The sequence below is a fragment of the Monodelphis domestica genome, chromosome 1 (assembly GCF_027887165.1).
Source record: "Monodelphis domestica isolate mMonDom1 chromosome 1, mMonDom1.pri, whole genome shotgun sequence".
NCBI lineage: Eukaryota > Metazoa > Chordata > Mammalia > Didelphimorphia > Didelphidae > Monodelphis > Monodelphis domestica.
This window is the reverse complement of record NC_077227.1, coordinates 9,846,821-9,863,303: the sequence shown is the minus strand read 5'-3', so window position 1 is coordinate 9,863,303 and position 16,483 is coordinate 9,846,821. Positions and strand designations below refer to the sequence as shown.

Genomic DNA, 16,483 nt, shown 5'->3' with positions numbered 1-16,483 from the left:
TTGGCCCTTCCCTTGGCCCCTTCCAAGCTTTGGCTTCCTTCATGGTTCAGCTCAGGCTCCACCTTCTCTGGGAAGTCAGTCGTGGCACCCCCAGATGAAAGGCTCTTGGCCTGCTTAGACTCCCCCAGAATCTCTGGGGAAACCTCTGAATCTTGGCAGAATCTTGTTTTTAAATTCATAATACATCTGTAAGATCACAAATGAAGCTAGATCGGCGTTGTGGCCCAAAGTTTTGAAGCAAACGTTAAGAATCCTTGCCCTGCTTATGGATGCTCTCCCCCTCCTCCCCCTCAGATGGCCTTATGTCTATGGGGTGGGGCAGCCTCTCCTGCAGTGCAGTAGAGAGAATGCCAGGCCTGAGGGCAGGAAGCTCAGATCCAGCCTCAGTTGCTCAACTGTAAAATGGGTTGGAGAAGGCAACTGCTCCAGTATCTTGGCCAAGAAAAGCCCAAGTGGAGTCACAGAGAGTTGGACACGACTGAAGATGACGGAAGGAGCCCGTGGCAGTGAGGGTCAAGAGCTGACTGGCATTCCTGGCCTTGTAATTCCAAAGGCCAAACCTAAGGGCCCAATGACAAGAGAAGGTCATCGTCTGCGTGCTTGCTGTGTTACCCCGGAGGAGGGGAGCTCCTCCAGAGAAGGGGCAGTTTCTCATTTGTAGCTCGGCATTCTCCATGCCAACCAGGGTGCCTGGCACTTATTAAAGGTTTGCTAAATTGAATGACAGACGTCGTTGCTGAGCCTTTCCAACCGGGTCGGATATGCCCGAACTTTACAGTTTTCTGAGCCTTAGATAACCCTTGGGGAAAACAGAGAAGGCCATGGATCCCATTCAAAGAACATTTATTACGCATCTACTATTTTTAATTTTTATTTCTTTATTAAACACCTACAAATAAGGAAAATAGAGTCTCTGCCCTCAAGGAGTTTACAATCTAATGGGAGGCAACATGGAGCCCAAAGAAGCCTAGCATAGGGGAGTCCATCATGGAGTTCCCAGCCTTGGGGGCCTGGTATTCTGTGAAGGCAGAGCTGCCAATGACCAATGGAGTTACCCAAAAGTTTGTGAGCCCTCTAGGGGGCTCACGTGGAATGGAAACCATTGGGAATTAGATGTGTGCCTTAAATTTGGACTCGGACCCTTCCCTGTGTGCTTTGAGGGACAAGATCCTCTCTCTGGGATGTGATGCCTTTCTCCATAAAGTGAGGAAGTCAAACTAGACAATCCGAAATGATGTGCTCAACTGCACTTAGCACAGTGCTTTGCACAGGGTGGGACCCTAATAAATGCTTATTTCCTCCCTTCCTTCCTCTCTTCCTTCCCTCCTACTTCCCTCTCTCCCTCCCTCCATGCTTTCCTCCCTCTCTCTCCTTTTCTTTCTTTTCTCTTTCTTTCTTTTCTTTCTTTCTTTCTTTCTTTCTTTCTTTCTTTCTTCCTTTCTTTCTTTCTTCCTTTCTTTCTTAATTTCTTCCTTCCTTTCTTCCTTCCTTCCTTCCTTAATTTCTTCCTTCCTTCCTTCCTTCCTTCCTTCCTTCCTTCCTTCCTTCCTTCCTTTCTTCCTTTCTTTCTTCCTTTCTTTCTTCCTTCCTTCCTTCCTTCCTTTCTTTCTTCCTTCCTTCCTTCCTTTCTTTCTTTCTTTCTTCCTTCCTTTCTTTCTTTCTTTCTTTCTTTCTTTCTTTCTTTCTTTCTTTCTTTCTTTCTTTCTTTCTTTCTTTCTTTCTTTCTTTCTTTCTTTCTTTCTTTCTTTCTTTCTTTCTTTCTTTCTTTCTTTCTTTCTTTCTTTCTTTCTTTCTTTCTTTCTTTCTTTCTTTCTTTCTTTCTTTCTTTCTTTCTTTCTTTCTTTCTTTCTTTCTTCCTTCCTTCCTGTTTTTTTTTTTTTTTGCTAACTCTAACCCTAACCTTAAATTCATGCCAGGACCTACTCCAATGATCCACTGGGACTTAGCAGTGTGACTCATGGCTATCAAAGGTTCTGGTGAGCCCCTCCTAGAGATTTTTCTTGAACTGTTGCTCTACCCACCAATCCCTGTGTTCAGACTCTCTCTCCCTCCTCTTCCTTGAAACTATTTTGGGTCCCTATTGTATTTATTGGTGTACTTATTGCATCTTCCTGGTGGAGTATAAGCTCTTTGAGGTCAGAGACTATTTCCTTTTCTTCTCTGTATCATACAGCAGGTAGGGAAAAACATGTCTGGGTCCTGTTATCATTATCAAAGAATTGATTTTTTTTATTTTTTTATTTATTTTTTAATTTTTATTTGGTCATTTCCAAACATTATTCATTGGAAACAAAGATTATTTTCTTTTCTTCCCTCACCTCCCTCCCACCACCTCTCCCATAGCCCACGCACAATTCCACTGGTTATCACATGTGTTCTTGACTCGAACCCATTTCCCTGTTGTTGGTATTTGCATTAGAGTGTTCATTTAGAGTCTCTCCTCAGTCATATCCCCTGCACCCCTGTAGTCAAGCAGTTGCTTTTCATCGGTATTTTTACTCCCACAGTTTATCTTCTGCTTGTGGATAGTGTTTTTCTCCTAGATCCCTGCAGATTGTTCAGGGACATTGCATTGACACTAATGGAGAAGTCCATCACCTTCAATTGTACCACAGTGTATCAGTCTCTGTGTACAATGTTCTCCTGGTTCTGCTCCTCTCGCTCTGCATCACTTCCTGGAGGTTGTTCCAGTTCACATGGAACTCCTCCACTTTATCATTCCTTTTAGCACAATAGTATTCCATCACCAACATATACCACAATTTGTTCAGCCATTCCCCAATTGAAGGGCATCCCCTCATTTTCCAATTTTTGGCCACCACAAAGAGTGCAGCTATGAATATTCTTGTACAAGTCTTTTTCCTTATTATCTCTTTGGGGTACAGACCCAGCAGTGCTATGGCTGGGTCAAAGGGTAGATATTCTTTTGTCGCCCTTTGGGCATAGTGCCAAATTGCCCTCCAGAATGGTTGGATCAATTCACAGCTCCACCAGCAATGAATTAATGTCCCAACTTTGCCGCATCCCCTCCAGCATTCATTACTTTCCTTTGCTGTCATGTTAGCCAATCTGCTAGGTGTGAGGTGATACCTCAGTTGTTTTGATTTGCATCTCTCTGATTATAAGAGATGTAGAGCACTTCTTCATGTGCTTGTTAATAGTTTTGATTTCTTTGGCTGAAAACTGCCTGTCCATGTCCCTTGCCCATTTATCAATTGGAGAAAGAATTGATTTTTTAAACCTCAACAACAGTGAACAACAATTCAACAAAAAATAATTACAAAAGCCAATTTATTTAGATAAACACACCAAGAGAATTGTTCTTTAGACAGATTGGAAAGTCAGGAGACACTTTAAACATCATGAGACCAAAGGAGAAAGCAGAACAGAGTTCCAGAAAAACCTAGGGTACACAGGAGGCAAATCATTCCAATGAACCCAGGTCACGGGGTTCAGGGACAATTAAGTCTGTCCCATTTTTTCAGCTCTCACCACCAGCACCACAATAGCAACCATGACCACCACCACAGCCAAACCGCTTTTTATTTTGACATGTACAATATTTAAGATGAAACACTGCCCAGAAGCTTTATTCTGTTTCTTACTCTCATCTGAAACTTAAAATTAAATTTCTGTTTCAGCCTCACCTTGGCTTCTGCACACTGAAAACTATATTCTCCTGGCTTCCTATCTGAATGTTGCCTTGGGTGGTCCCCTTGCTGAGAATTTCAGAGAGGACGGATCCCAGAGGTGATATACACACAGATCAAAAGCCAGCAAGTTCCCCAGGAGCCCCATGTGCTGCAGGTTGGATAGGACAGCATGCTGGTTTAGGAATGTTTCAGCGACTAAAATGATCTTTTATATTTCATATAACAACACAGGCATATGAAAATGAGCATCTTATTGGTCACAAAGGAAAGGGAACTCTCTGCTATTCCTAAGAACAGAAGGTGGGGGACCCTCAGAATCTAAATGGGGAGTAACCTATATGTTAGCAAAATACTGTACAAGTGTTGTTTTGAGATAGTTCTGGGCAGGGGTAGTCTCCCCATTTGACCAAAAGGAATAAATAAATAAATAAATGAAACCTCGACAAGCCTTTATTCACTCACTTGCTCTCCTCTCTCACAGTCAAAGAATAAGATTCTTAAAGACAACAGTGGTCTGGCTTCTCCCTAGGAGCAGACTGAGTTTATCACTTATGGAACTGGCCAGTGAAATAGAAGCAAGAGGGAAATTGAGAGCCTCATAAGGAGCTAAAGGAGTCTTTCAGGGAAGATGACAACCAAATAAAAGTGAAATCCATCAGGGACTCTTGGTAGTAAGGGAACTCCCTTTACACCCATCTATAACACAGTCTTAGAGAGTTGTCTGAGGTTTGAGTGATCTGTTTGAGTGTAAGCCACAAGTGGAAGTGGGATCTGAATTTAGATCCAGCATTTACCCTATCCACTGTCATAGTACTTGTAGGGGAGTCAGCTGGTAGGTTAATCCAAAGAACCTTGGATTTGAAATGTGAAGAGGAGTTGGATTCATGATCTCAGCTCTGCTACTAGCCCCTGTGACACCATGGCACCCATCTGAGCCTCTCCTCCGTCTGTAAAATGGAGACAAGTTTGGCCTTCACTAGACTTTTGGGACTCCCTGTTGCTCATCTTCATTTTGTCCTGTACATAGCTTGCTGGTATATAGTTATTTTCATGGTGTCTCCCTTGGTAGACTATGAGCTCCTTAGAACAGGACTGTCTTTTGTCTTTCTCTGTGTCCTCAGTGCTTGGCAGAGCCCCGCACCCAGAGCCTGACTTTCACAGGCTCCCTTACCAGGTGTTTGAGAATCAAATGAAAACAGATCAGAGCACTTGGAAGCCTGAATAGAATGGGTAGTGTCTGTCCTCTAGTCCCATCCCCCTCATTTGACGGTAAGAGAAACTGAGTCTTAGAGAAAGGAAAGGACTTGATGGAGGCCTCCCAAGTAGGAAGAGGCATAGCAGGGGCTCACAGCCCAGCCTGACCCTTCTCCCTCTGTGCCTGGACTGGCAATATACAAAGTATATTCCCACCATGGATGCCAACTGCCCAGGAGCCCTGGAAGGGGGCTTGAACTTCAAAGTGTGCTACAAAGACAATCACGATCTCATTTGTGAAAAGAAACTCCAAAAAGGCATCTTTCCTTGTGGAAAACCGATCAATCATTACAGAGTTCCAGTTCAGGTCAAAAGCCAAACAGGCTTAGAACTTCAAAAACAGCTTTTTGAACACTCGCCATTCCTTTTCCAGCCTCGCACCCCCTTCCTGGGCCACCACCAGGGCACAAAGCATTTACTAGTTGCAGGCGGTCAGAGGACCACAGACCTGGGGCTGGAGAAGACCCCAAAGGCTGTCGAGATGATGTCAAGGACCTCAATTAACCCCAATGGACGTTTTCCCAGCCCAGAAGGTCGGCAGAGCCTTTAAACCACAACAAGCTGGGGAGGAAGGTACTCTAGGAGTGCTTAATCCCACTGGACAGATGATAAAACTGAGGTCCACCAGGACGAAGCCCTTGGTTGGCCCAGAGAGCTAGTCCTTGCTGAATCCAATTGGTGCTGCTACCTCTAGAAAAGAGGATCCGAATAACACTCCTCGGGTCCTCGGGGGCTCCAATGGAAGCCTCCTGTATGGAACGGGCAGGGACGACAACATAAGGAGAAGGCTGGGCCAAATCTGGGCAACAACAACAAAATAGGTAGACCAAGGATGGTGCTGAGGAGACCCAAGCACCTTCGCTGCTGCCTCCCTGACAAGTGCCCGCATTCTCCCAGGGGTGCCCTACACAGAATGATGGCTGCTCTAAATGCCTGAAGTCCAGCCGGGCTCCCTGCAGAGTTTAGGGCAGAGCTTTGGCAGGGCACTCAGCCCCTTTCCTGACAGAACTCACGGAGGAGCCAGGGGGGGAACCACACACAGAGGACTGGGGAAGCTCCCCCGAGGAAGTCACTGGTCAGAAATGGATTGTTCTGCAGCAGGCATTGTACTAGGGCAGCCCCCTTTGTGCCCTGGCCACATGGCAAGAGATTCCCGAGACACTTTGCTGGTTCCTGTGGCCCCACAAACAGACATAAGGGTGGATGGAACCTCTGAGGTGAAGCAGCCCAAGGCCAGACCTTCTTCCTGGAGAGTTCTGGGACAGAGAGGAGCCCTGGGGGTGCTCAGAGCATCTAGTTCACCTGGGCTGGAGCTGGAAGGGACCTGGGCAATCTTCTCCTTCTTGGAGGTCTGCCAGGAAGGAAGGGAGGACCTGAGGCTCGAGGCCAGGGCTTCTGACTCCCAAGCCAGGATCCTTCTGCTCACCAGACCTGCCTCTTCTTCAAAGGGCTTCTTGGGTGCCATGCCTTCCCTTGGCCAGACTCCAAGAGGGGCCAGATTAGATCCCATCTACCAACTCAGTCCAACTGGGCAAGTGGGATGTTAGGGGAGAGTAAGGCAAGTGATCCAGGGGCCCCAAGGAGGCCTCAGTGCTGAGGAAAGAAGGGCAGCTTGGGAGGCAGGCGCCTGGTTCCTACTCCAGCTCTACCACTCCGGGGTCCCTCACATCTCCTCTCAGAAAACAGCTGCCACTAGATTTCGGTTTCTTAATCAGCAGTGGGTGACCTTGAGGTGTCTGCAAATGAGATTTGGGGAGCTGGGTTCCATCAGATTGATTTCCTTGGGAGCCCTGGGTATTTGGGGGGGGCCCGGACTCCCCCAGACTGCTTAGCCAAGGGGTCGAGGCCCCAGAAAAGGGTTTGGGAAGACAGTGTCACGGCTGCTTTCCAGGTCTGTCTCGGATCCCAGGAGCCAATCCCCTTCCCAGAAAAAAAGATGGATATTCCCATGTGTAAGAGCTGCAAGGCTGAACGGCTCACACACAGGGGGCTTCCAAGTGGAGGGTTCGGTTGGAGGAGGACACCCGCCCAAGAGCGGAGAAAAGGACTCCGTGGGCACTGGCTTAGCGGTTAGCCGCTTTTTTCTCTTGGTTCCTGAAACAGCTACATGTCTGTAGTAGCAGAAAGGGAGCTGGAGGCAGAGGATTTGGGTTCAAGTCCAGTCCCTGTTGCTTACTTCTTGGGAGCTCTCTCCCTGGGGCTCAGGAGAGGGGGCTGGACTAGAAGGTCCTTCCAAAGCCCCACCACCCTTAGGGCGGAAGGGGTGCAGGCCCCGGTCCCCGCTGCCCCTGCATTTCCCGATGGCGGAATGCCCGTCCCGCCCCCTCCCCCGAAGGCCAGGCTCTCTCAGAGGTGCGGGGCATAAAACGGGCTCAGGTAGGTGGAGCCCAGGAAGGGGCCGAAGGGGCTCCCGGCCGCTGCGGCTGCCGCCGTCAGAGGGAAGGAGGCGGCGGCGGCGGCCGGGAAAAGGACGTTGGCCGCCGAATAGGGCGGGAACGTCTGGAAGTGCAGGGCGCTGGGGCCGGGCGGGCTGGGGCTGCGGCCGGCCGCCTGCCCGGAGGAGGCGGCCGGCGGGGCGGGCATCGCGGCGGGGCCGTCGGCGCCGGGGTTCTGCTTCTTCCACTTGGTGCGGCGGTTCTGGAACCAGATCTTCACCTGCGTCTCCGTGAGGCTGAGAGCCAGCGCCAGGTTGAGGCGCTCGCACACCGACAGGTAGCGAGTGGCGCGGAACTTGTTCTCCAGTGCCACGAGCTGCTCGTACGTGAAGGCGGTGCGAGCCCGCCGGGGCTTGGCACAGCCCCCGCCGCCGCTGCTTCCGCCACTGCCCTCACTGCCGCTGCTCTCGGGGGGCCGCCGGCGCTTCGGGGGACGAGGGGGCGCCGGCGGAGGCGGCAGAGACGAAGGTGATGATGGCGGTGAGGAACCCTCACGGACTGGACCCGGCGCCCGCACCCCGCTGTCGTGGAGGCTCTCGCCGGCCCCCGCCCGGTCCCGCCGGTCCCGCCGGCCCCGCGCGAACCCCGAAACTTCCCCCTCCGCCTCGGCCTTCTCTCCGTCTTCCTCTTCCTCTTCTTCCTCTTCTTCTTCCTCCTCCTCCTCCTCCTCCTCGTCCTCTTCCTCTTCGTCCTCCTCCTCCACGGAACCGGCCAGGACGCTCACTGTTCCGCTATCTAAAGAGGAGAAGCGAGAGCGGCTAGCCGGGACTCGGTCCTCACGGCTAAGGATCGTAGGACTGCGCTCCCCCGCCCGGCCCTGAGGGCCAAGGACCGGAGAAGCTCGGACAGGTGTCCAGCTGTGTTCCTGTTAGACGTGATCTGGGCCAACCTCCTCACTGTACAAGTGGGGAAACTGAGCCCCAGACCAGTCCGTCTGCGGGATCCAGAGAGGGAAGGATCTTTTCTGACTTAGCCTACCTCAGCTTGTTTCCCCAGCTGTAAAACGAGGTCCCTCAGTTCCCTTAGGGAGTGAGGAGCCTGGATCGGCCAACGTCATTCAGCTATCCCCCACCCCACAGGACTTAGAGCTGGAAGGGCCATTGTAGATCATGCTGTCCACCGCGCTCATTTTACAGAGGAGTAAACTGAGGTTCAGAGAGAATCTACACATAGTTTGCTGCCTGGATGTAAGTGGAATCTGGGGCAGCTTAAACTTTAGCCCTTGCTGGTATATTGGAGGTCTCCCTTCCAAAAGAGGGCTAAAGGCAGCTGGGGGCGAAGTTAGGAGGCAGAGGCAGTGTAGGGGCCGGGGGAGGGGAAGTTCTTATTGCAATAAGACCTGGAGATGTCAGCTGCTCGGGAGGGTTCGTCTCCCAAGTCCCGAGGAGCCGATTTTGGTCTGTGACCGTCAGAGATTTGGAAGCAATTAAAAAAAAAAGAAGTTATTAAGATCCCCTCCTTCCCCCTCTCCCATCTTCTCTCCCCGCCGTGTTAATAGAGTTTCAGATTTGTGAGGGGCCGGATCGATAGATGTCATCTATTAAAGGTAAGTTTTAATCGAGCAATATTCGGATCAGACAGGCAAAGGGGGTTTGAAGTGCGCACCTGCAAGCTGTGGGAAGGAGATATGCGGGAGGCAGTAATAGAATATCGATCAATGGGGGGGGAGCTCGGCCCCCTCCGAGAGGCGACCTGGACAATTATCGGGCCTGGCCTGGCTGTCCCAAGCCCAATCTCCCTTGGCCGAAAGCATCCAGACCCCAGACAATTGCGGCTCAACTTTGGGTCTGCCCACTTCCAGGGCTTGGGGAGCTGGGGGAGGGGGGACTGAGATCCACCACCCGCCTTTCCCCTCTTCTCCCCCGGGCTGGACTCACTCTGCGCCCACTGCCCCCGCCCAGTACCCCGCATCTCGGGATGGCCCTCTCTTTCACCACCGCCCACCCATCCATTCCCCAAATGATGGTATCAGGACGTTCCCTCCCCTTTCCTTCTCTGCGGTTGGGGAAAGACAAAAGGAAGGGGTCCAGAGGAACCCACTTCCTCAAGGCAGCCAATGGCCCAGGGCTGGCATTCTGGCCGAGGAAGTTGGCCAAAGGAACTTGGCTCCCAGAGCGTGCCAGAAGTGAACTTGGTCACTGGCTCCCCCTCCATCTCCATCCCTCTTCTCCCCACAATGCCTGGCAGGTGTATCCATCTCCAGCCACGGAGTCTGACTCCCTCACAGCTCCAGTGGGACAGACATCTTGGACCAAACGCTGGCTCCCTCCCTCCGCAGCTGGCCAGCCTGGGACCCCCGCCCCGCTCCCGCCCCTCCCTTCTCTTTTTTCCTGTTCTGGTCTGGCTTGCTCTGGCATCTTCATAGACAATCCACTCCCTCCTACTCTCCTTCCGTGGCCTGACGTTTCTAGGGGGGACAACAACCTGCAAGTGGCAGGTGAAAAGTTAGACCCCCGGCCACCCCCAGCCACCCCTCAGCTCCTGGCAGGACAGGGAGGAAGGGAGGGAGGGAGGGAGGGAGGAAAGAGTAGCCGCAGGCCTGGGGCATTGGCGCTCCCGACATCCTTACCGGAGATCTCGGCCTCGCTCTGGTTGCCGGGCTCCATCTCGGCAGCCTCCGTCTGCCCCAAACTTTTCTCTTGCTCGCGGGAGGCGCAGAGGCCACCCCGGGCTCCGGGGCCCCTCCTCCGGGTGAATTTCTGCGGGTCCAGGATGTCTAGGATGGAGAAGGAGATCTTGTGGTGGCCAGGGGCCACTTTGGCCCCGCTGTTCTGACATGCCAGCATGCTCGCGGTCCTCGGAGAGATGCCCAGAGACTCGGGGGAGAGACGGCGCCGAGTAGATGGGGCTGGAGGTCCAGGGGGGTCGTCGCTGTTAGGATGGACTGATGCTGGACCGACGGACAGAGGGACGGATGCGGGCCGAGAGCGCACCTTGGTGCGGTGCTGCCGAGACTGAGGCCGGGGCTCCCGGAGGAGAAGGAGAGGGAGGAGGGGGAGGACTGCCAAGTGAAAAGCCTTGGGGGAGGGGAAGGCGGGGGGCCGCGCGGCGATTGGCACGCGCTGAGCTCTAGGGTCTCCGGCCACGTGGAGGGGGATGGGGGGCGGGGGCAGGGGCTGGCTTTCGAAGGGGCGTTCGGCAAACACTCCCTCCCAGGGGTTGAGGGCCCTGGCGCGCAGCTGCTTGGGGTCTGCACCCTCGGAGGCTCCCGGCGTCTTTGACCAGTCCAGCTTTTCCAGGAATGCTGTGGGTGCTGGGGATCAGGGGAGGGGGACGTTCGGAGGAATCTGGGCCCCAGCCCGGGATGATGATTCTTCTCCTTCCTCCCAGCGCGCTTGGGCAGGTTCGGGACGCCCACCTCGGAGGAGCAGAGCAGACAGCCGCTTTCATCGCCGCTGGGTGGACATTGTCTGGGCTGGGAGCTGGTGAGGAAGCAGCCGGGAGGAAGAAATCGACCCGGGCGAACCTCAGCTTCCCAGCTCTCCACATCTCCCCACACACACCCCCCCCATACTGGGGGGGGCTCCCAGCTTCAGAGGGTGCCATAGCCACCTTCCCTCTTGGACCCCAGACACCTCCCAGATGCTGCAGAGTTCTGGGGATCGCACTGATCATTGCCCGGGGGTCGGGGGGGAGGGAGATGACTTTCTGATGAGCTCTGAGGCATTCGGGTGCAGCCCAAAGCGGGCTGACTGATCTGGAATGCCGGGAGACCAGGGAGAACAGGGTTCCAGTTTTCCCTGGGACTCCTACTAGCTGCGTGACCCTGGGCAAATCGCTTCACTCTCGGAGACTCGCCTATCCTAGTGGGAGGCTGGCCCTGGCCTCTGAGGCTCCCTCGAACCTCCAATCTTTGAACCTGATAGATGAAGAAACTCCAACCACTTAGCTCCCATCCGGAGCAGTCCAGAGCCCCCCCCCCCCCCCCCCCCCCCCCCCCCCCCCGCCCAGTCTGGGCGATTTGGTGGTTTTGTTTCCCATCCGTGATTTCATCTTCCCAGCCAAGTCCGGCCCTGGAAGCGGGTGGGAAACTCGAGATCTTGGAGAGGTGCCCACTATGGCACTTGTCCAGGGTCACTCCGCCAGGGTACTTCCCAAGGGACTTGAACGGTGGGATATCACAAGGTTCAAATAAGCTAACACAGACTCAGAGTGGTGCAAATGTCCACTATTGTGAGTGTTACCCCAGCGAAAGAAGACGGTCTACCCAGGCTGGGAGTCCAGCTTCAGTCATTTACAGTAGAAAATGGAGGAGGGGGGAAGAGGGGCTGGGAGGGGAGGCTTTGAAGTGAATGGACAGCCTGGACTCTCCTGTAGTCTGGCCCGTTTCTCCCTGCTTAGAAAGGCTTGGCTCCAGCCAGGATTTCAGGTCCTGAAATGGCTAGTGGAAGAAGACCTGCCTGCCTTTGCAAGTGTCACTTGAGGGCACTGCCCTGACTCTGAAGCTTCTGCATTGTCCAGATTGGAGAACTGAGGCAGCTCCACACACTGGGGGGCTGCACTATGTACGCCGCCCCAGACACACACACACACACACACACACACACACACACACACACACACACACAGTACTAGAGCTAGGAGGCCCTCCCTTGCTCCCTGGGGCTCCAGCACAATGCCGGGGCAATTAGGATTATCAGAGCAGGTAAGGGAGAGGAAGAGGAGGGGCAGCCGACTCATTCCAGGCCCCATCTGTGATGAAAAAGGAGCCTTTCCAGGGAGTCCCTTTTTAGTCTTTCACATTCAAAGCCTCCCTTCTCCACCCCTGGGTTGCCGGGCTTTCACTCTGGGCTTGAAAGAGTGAGCCGACCACTCTTCTGCCCAGTCTCCATAGAATTTCAGATCATTGGGGAGGAAGGCTCCAAGGAAGAATGAGGCCTTCTCCCCACATCTGGACAGGTGCAGGAGCTTCCCTTGGCCTGACCCAGGGATCTGGGAGGGAGGAAGGAAGGAAGGAAGGAAGGAAGGAAGGAAGGAAGGAAGGAAGGAAGAAAGGAAGGAGAAAAAGAGACAAGGAAGGGATCGAGAGAAGAAAGGATGCGAGGGAAAGAGAAAGGTAGGGAAGAAAGAAAGAAACAAAACCAAGAACTTATTAAGGGTCTCACATCAACCCTCTAGAAGTTGGTGCTGATAGATCTACTTTATAGTTGGGGAAACCGAGGCAGACAGAGTTTAAGTGACTTGCCCAGGGTTGCTGGGCTTGTAAGTGTTGGTGGCCACATTTGGATTCAAATTTTCCTGACTGCAGACCCAGTACTTCCAGAAAGGAGCAGCGCCCTGCTAGGGAAGGAGATATGCACCTATTGGGAGCCCAAGTGATGAATCCACAGAGCCTGTGCACTGCTAAGTCTCCCAACTTTCTCTCCTCACATCTTTCTCTGTTTCCTTCTTCCTCACTCTGATTTGGGCTCCTCCAATCTTTTATTCATTCCATTTCATTCAATTTAACAAACACTTATTAAAGTGGGCCATGGAGAATGAATAAGGAAATTATTCATATTTATTACACTATTCTATAATAATATATAACAGAATAGAATAAGGGGTATCTGTGGAGACAACTTAGAAAGAATGCTGTTCCCCGGGGGCAGCTGGGTGACTCAGTGGATGGAGAACCAGGCCTCGAGATGGGTTCAAATTTGGCCTTCCTAGCTGAGGGTCCCTGGGCAAGTCACTTAGTTCCCATTGCCTAGTCCATATCACTCTTCTGCCTTGGAACCAATATACAGCATTGAGTCTAAGACAAGGTCAGGGCTAAAAAAAAAATGCTGCCTTCCTGGCAAGATGCAAGCCATTCTTTCTGCCTTCTTTCCCTTTGTATTTCCCTGTTGTATTTGGGGAAAATACAGCTTGGGGGGGGGGGAGTATTTCTAGAGATGACCGTGGCCCAAGAACAAAAGGAATAAATAATCAAACCAAACCAAAGCAAAAATGCGTTTGACAGTGTATGCTCCAGTGCTCTGGGATCTCATTCATTTGGGTGTCCCTTCAGGGGCACGGATCTCTCCTCCGCTGGGCTTGCCCATCCTTAGGACTTCTGTCTGTGGTTCCACAGTCCAGGGAAGCCATGCTCGCCCTTCTTCCTGTCCCGTACAATGGGGCAGCATCAGGCCCTCCCCTCCCCTTGGAATTCATTCAGCCAGTTCCTTAATGGCAGCTCTTGCTCCTGTTCTTTGAAATTCCTAATTCCATGTGTAGACATGGGAAATGACCACAATTAGATGACCAAAGGGTTGTTACCCTGGACTTGGGATTCAAATGGTGTATTGTTCCTCCTTCCTTTTCAAAGAGGGAGTATAGAAGCTCCCCGGAGCAGTAGAGCCAGCACTTAGGCACTTCCAGTTTTAGCAGCTGCCTAGAACAGCACCAGGTTAATGGACTTACCCAAGGGCACATAGAGAATGTAAGAGGCACTAACTGCTCTCTATCCACTGGACTTCACTATCTTTCAGGTGCAAGTCAAGAATGACCTTTCCCTTATACTTAGATGAATGCTTCCCTTATGCCTTTGTTTCCCAGGGCCTGATTGGTGAGAAGAGCTTCATAGATATTGGTCACTGCATTAATTCAACTCCGAAGGCACTGCCATTGAAGTTTGCACATCATTTTAGAAATGTTATCTAATTTGAACCTTGTTATGACACGGTGAGGACAATACAGCAGGGACTGTTGGCTCCATTTTCCAGATGGGGAAATAGAACAGAAGAAATTCCTGGAAGGTATTTGTCCCAGGAGAAAATCTTGGAGTTTCCTCCATCCATTGTCACAGGCAGGACTTGAATCCAGATCTTCTCAACTGCAGCACCCTATCCTCAATGCCAGAAGCTTGTTCAGTTTTATGAAGCTTTGTCCAAAAGCCCCTTGATAACATCTTGCTGCCTTCAAAGTTCAAGGCTAGCTGCATGTTGGAGTGCAATTCCAGCCACTTTTCAGTGGGTGGGAACTGGGGAACTGAGGGTCAGATAGAGCTCCCTGAGCACAAGTTGTGGACTAAAATGATGTCCTTTTTACCAGAACCTGAGAATTGCTTTGACATTTTTATTGTTGTTGTTGACGGAATCACCTTTTCATAAAGTTTGTGATGCTGGGAGCCCAGGGAAAGAGAAAATGGTTTCCCTGGAAGGCATAAAGAAATGCCAAATGAGAAAGAATAAATGATGCTGCCACATTTACTCTCCCATTCAAAAATCATCAAGCTGGTTCCTTAGAGTCCCCTCTAAAAACGTTGATACACTTTATTTTGACAAAAACAATTCCTCCAAATGCCCAAAGGATCTGCCTTACCAAAAACGGTCCCCAATGTCAACTGGCCCAGCCATTTTAGAAAGCAATGTGAAATTGTGCCCCCAAAGTCATTGAACTATTCATACCCTTTGACCCAGTGATAAAACCAGATCTCTTCCCCAAAGAGCTCAGAGAGAAGAAAAGGACACACACACACACACACACACACACACACACACACACACACACACACACACACACACTTACAGTAGCCTTTTTTGTGTGGTGTCAAAGATCTGGAAACTAAGAGGGTTCCCATCAGTTGGGGAACAGCTGAACAAACTATGATAATGGAATGCTATTGTGTCTCAAAGAAAGGATGAAAGGGAGGTGGTCAGAGAAACCTCAGAAGACTTGGACGAACTGGTGCTGAATGGAGTGAGCAGAACCAGAAGAACCACTTACGTGACAACAACAAAAAGTCATAAAGACAAATGACTGAAAGACTTCAGGTCTCTGTCCAGTGCCATGGCCAGCCCCAATTCTAGCCCACTGCTGAGGATTGATGTCAGAATGAGACATGCACTTTGGAACACAGAGGATTTGAGGACCTGTTTTGCTTTGCTATGGATATTTTTTGTAAGAGGTTTTTTGTTTTTTTGTTTTTCTTTTCAATTGAGAGGATAGGAGGGAGGGAGGAAAAAAGAATTAAATTCTTGTTGATTGAAAAATATAATGGGAAAAATGCATTCCTTCATACACAACAAATTATTGATCATTAACAATATTGACCATTTTCATTGGAATCCTTACCATCTGTCCTGCCCTGGTACATCCCCTCCCTTCCTTCCTTTCCACCTTATGTTCTTGTTCTGGGAACAGTAATCAAATTACTTTTGCTATTGGTACTGGAAAGAGGCTTATAATCCAGAGCCTTATAACCATCCTAACAATTGAGCTGGTTCCTTAGACCAAAACTCCCCTCCTTGCCTTATCGCATACTCTTCTGTGCCCTGGGAATCTTAATTATAGTTTCCCAAATTTCCCCTTTATCTTTTATTCAATATGAAATGAAATTCTAGAGTTTACTACGCATATACACACAGTAATTATTTACCAAATATCTCCCCCACCCCTAGCTTTGGCCAAGTTTTTCTTACCCCCTCCCTAGGGGCACAAATACCAACCCAAGTCAGAAACTCCTGTTCTTTTAGAAAACCAACTCTTTGAGATAAAAAAACTACCATGCTTGTGTTTGCCTCTTTATCTACTAGCCAGGTACAAGGGAACATAATAGAGGTTTAGTGAATGTCCGTTCATTTATTCATTCATTATAATTGACTAGTTATTGTATTAGCTTTTCCTTCTCTTTTTAAAAGTTTTAAAAAATTGTTTGTTTTTGCACGTTGGTCCTTTCCTGACTTTCTTTCCCCTCATCCTTGTAACAAAAGAAAAAGGGTAACCCCACCCCACCGGGCTCCAGGCTCAGGAGAATCTCACCACCTTCCTCACCTGTCCTGGCGTACCTGGTGTACCAGGATATGTTCCATCATCTCTTCTCTGAATATGAGCTTGGCGATTGCAGACAGTCAGACTCCAGCTGACTCTGACCTTCCCACTGTGGCAGTCAGTTCTGTTCAGACCTGGCTTTCGTCCCTACGAGTCTCCCGATTTCTCTGAAGTCCTCCTAGTCATTCCTTCTCATGGTAGAACTAGATCCCATGACATCCAGAGCCCATCCTGTTCAGCCACTCCCAACGGCCTCTTCTTCCTTCATTTCTGCTTGCTCTGTTTGGTACCAGAGAAGTCGGAGGCCACCAGGCTGCTGTACCTGGGACCTAAGGGGGGATCAACTTGGGAGGGAAGCAACCAGGTCTCCAATTCTCCATAAATCAAGGGGATTCCCTGGCGTCGGCA

At 50.8% G+C, this 16,483-nt stretch overlaps 1 protein-coding gene across 1 annotated transcript; it reads right to left on the bottom strand.

The window, feature by feature from the left end:
* Positions 1 to 1,955: 1,955 nt before the first annotated feature.
* On the bottom strand, positions 1,956 to 10,715 carry NKX1-2 (NK1 homeobox 2). The gene is made up of 2 exons (XM_007478340.3): positions 9,912 to 10,715; positions 1,956 to 8,077 (listed from the first exon to the last, which is right to left on the bottom strand). Exons 1-2 carry the CDS (start codon positions 10,126 to 10,128, stop codon positions 7,254 to 7,256), a joined length of 1,041 nt encoding a protein of 346 aa, XP_007478402.2. The 5' UTR covers positions 10,129 to 10,715; the 3' UTR covers positions 1,956 to 7,253.
* Between the last annotated feature and the right edge of the window lie 5,768 nt (positions 10,716 to 16,483).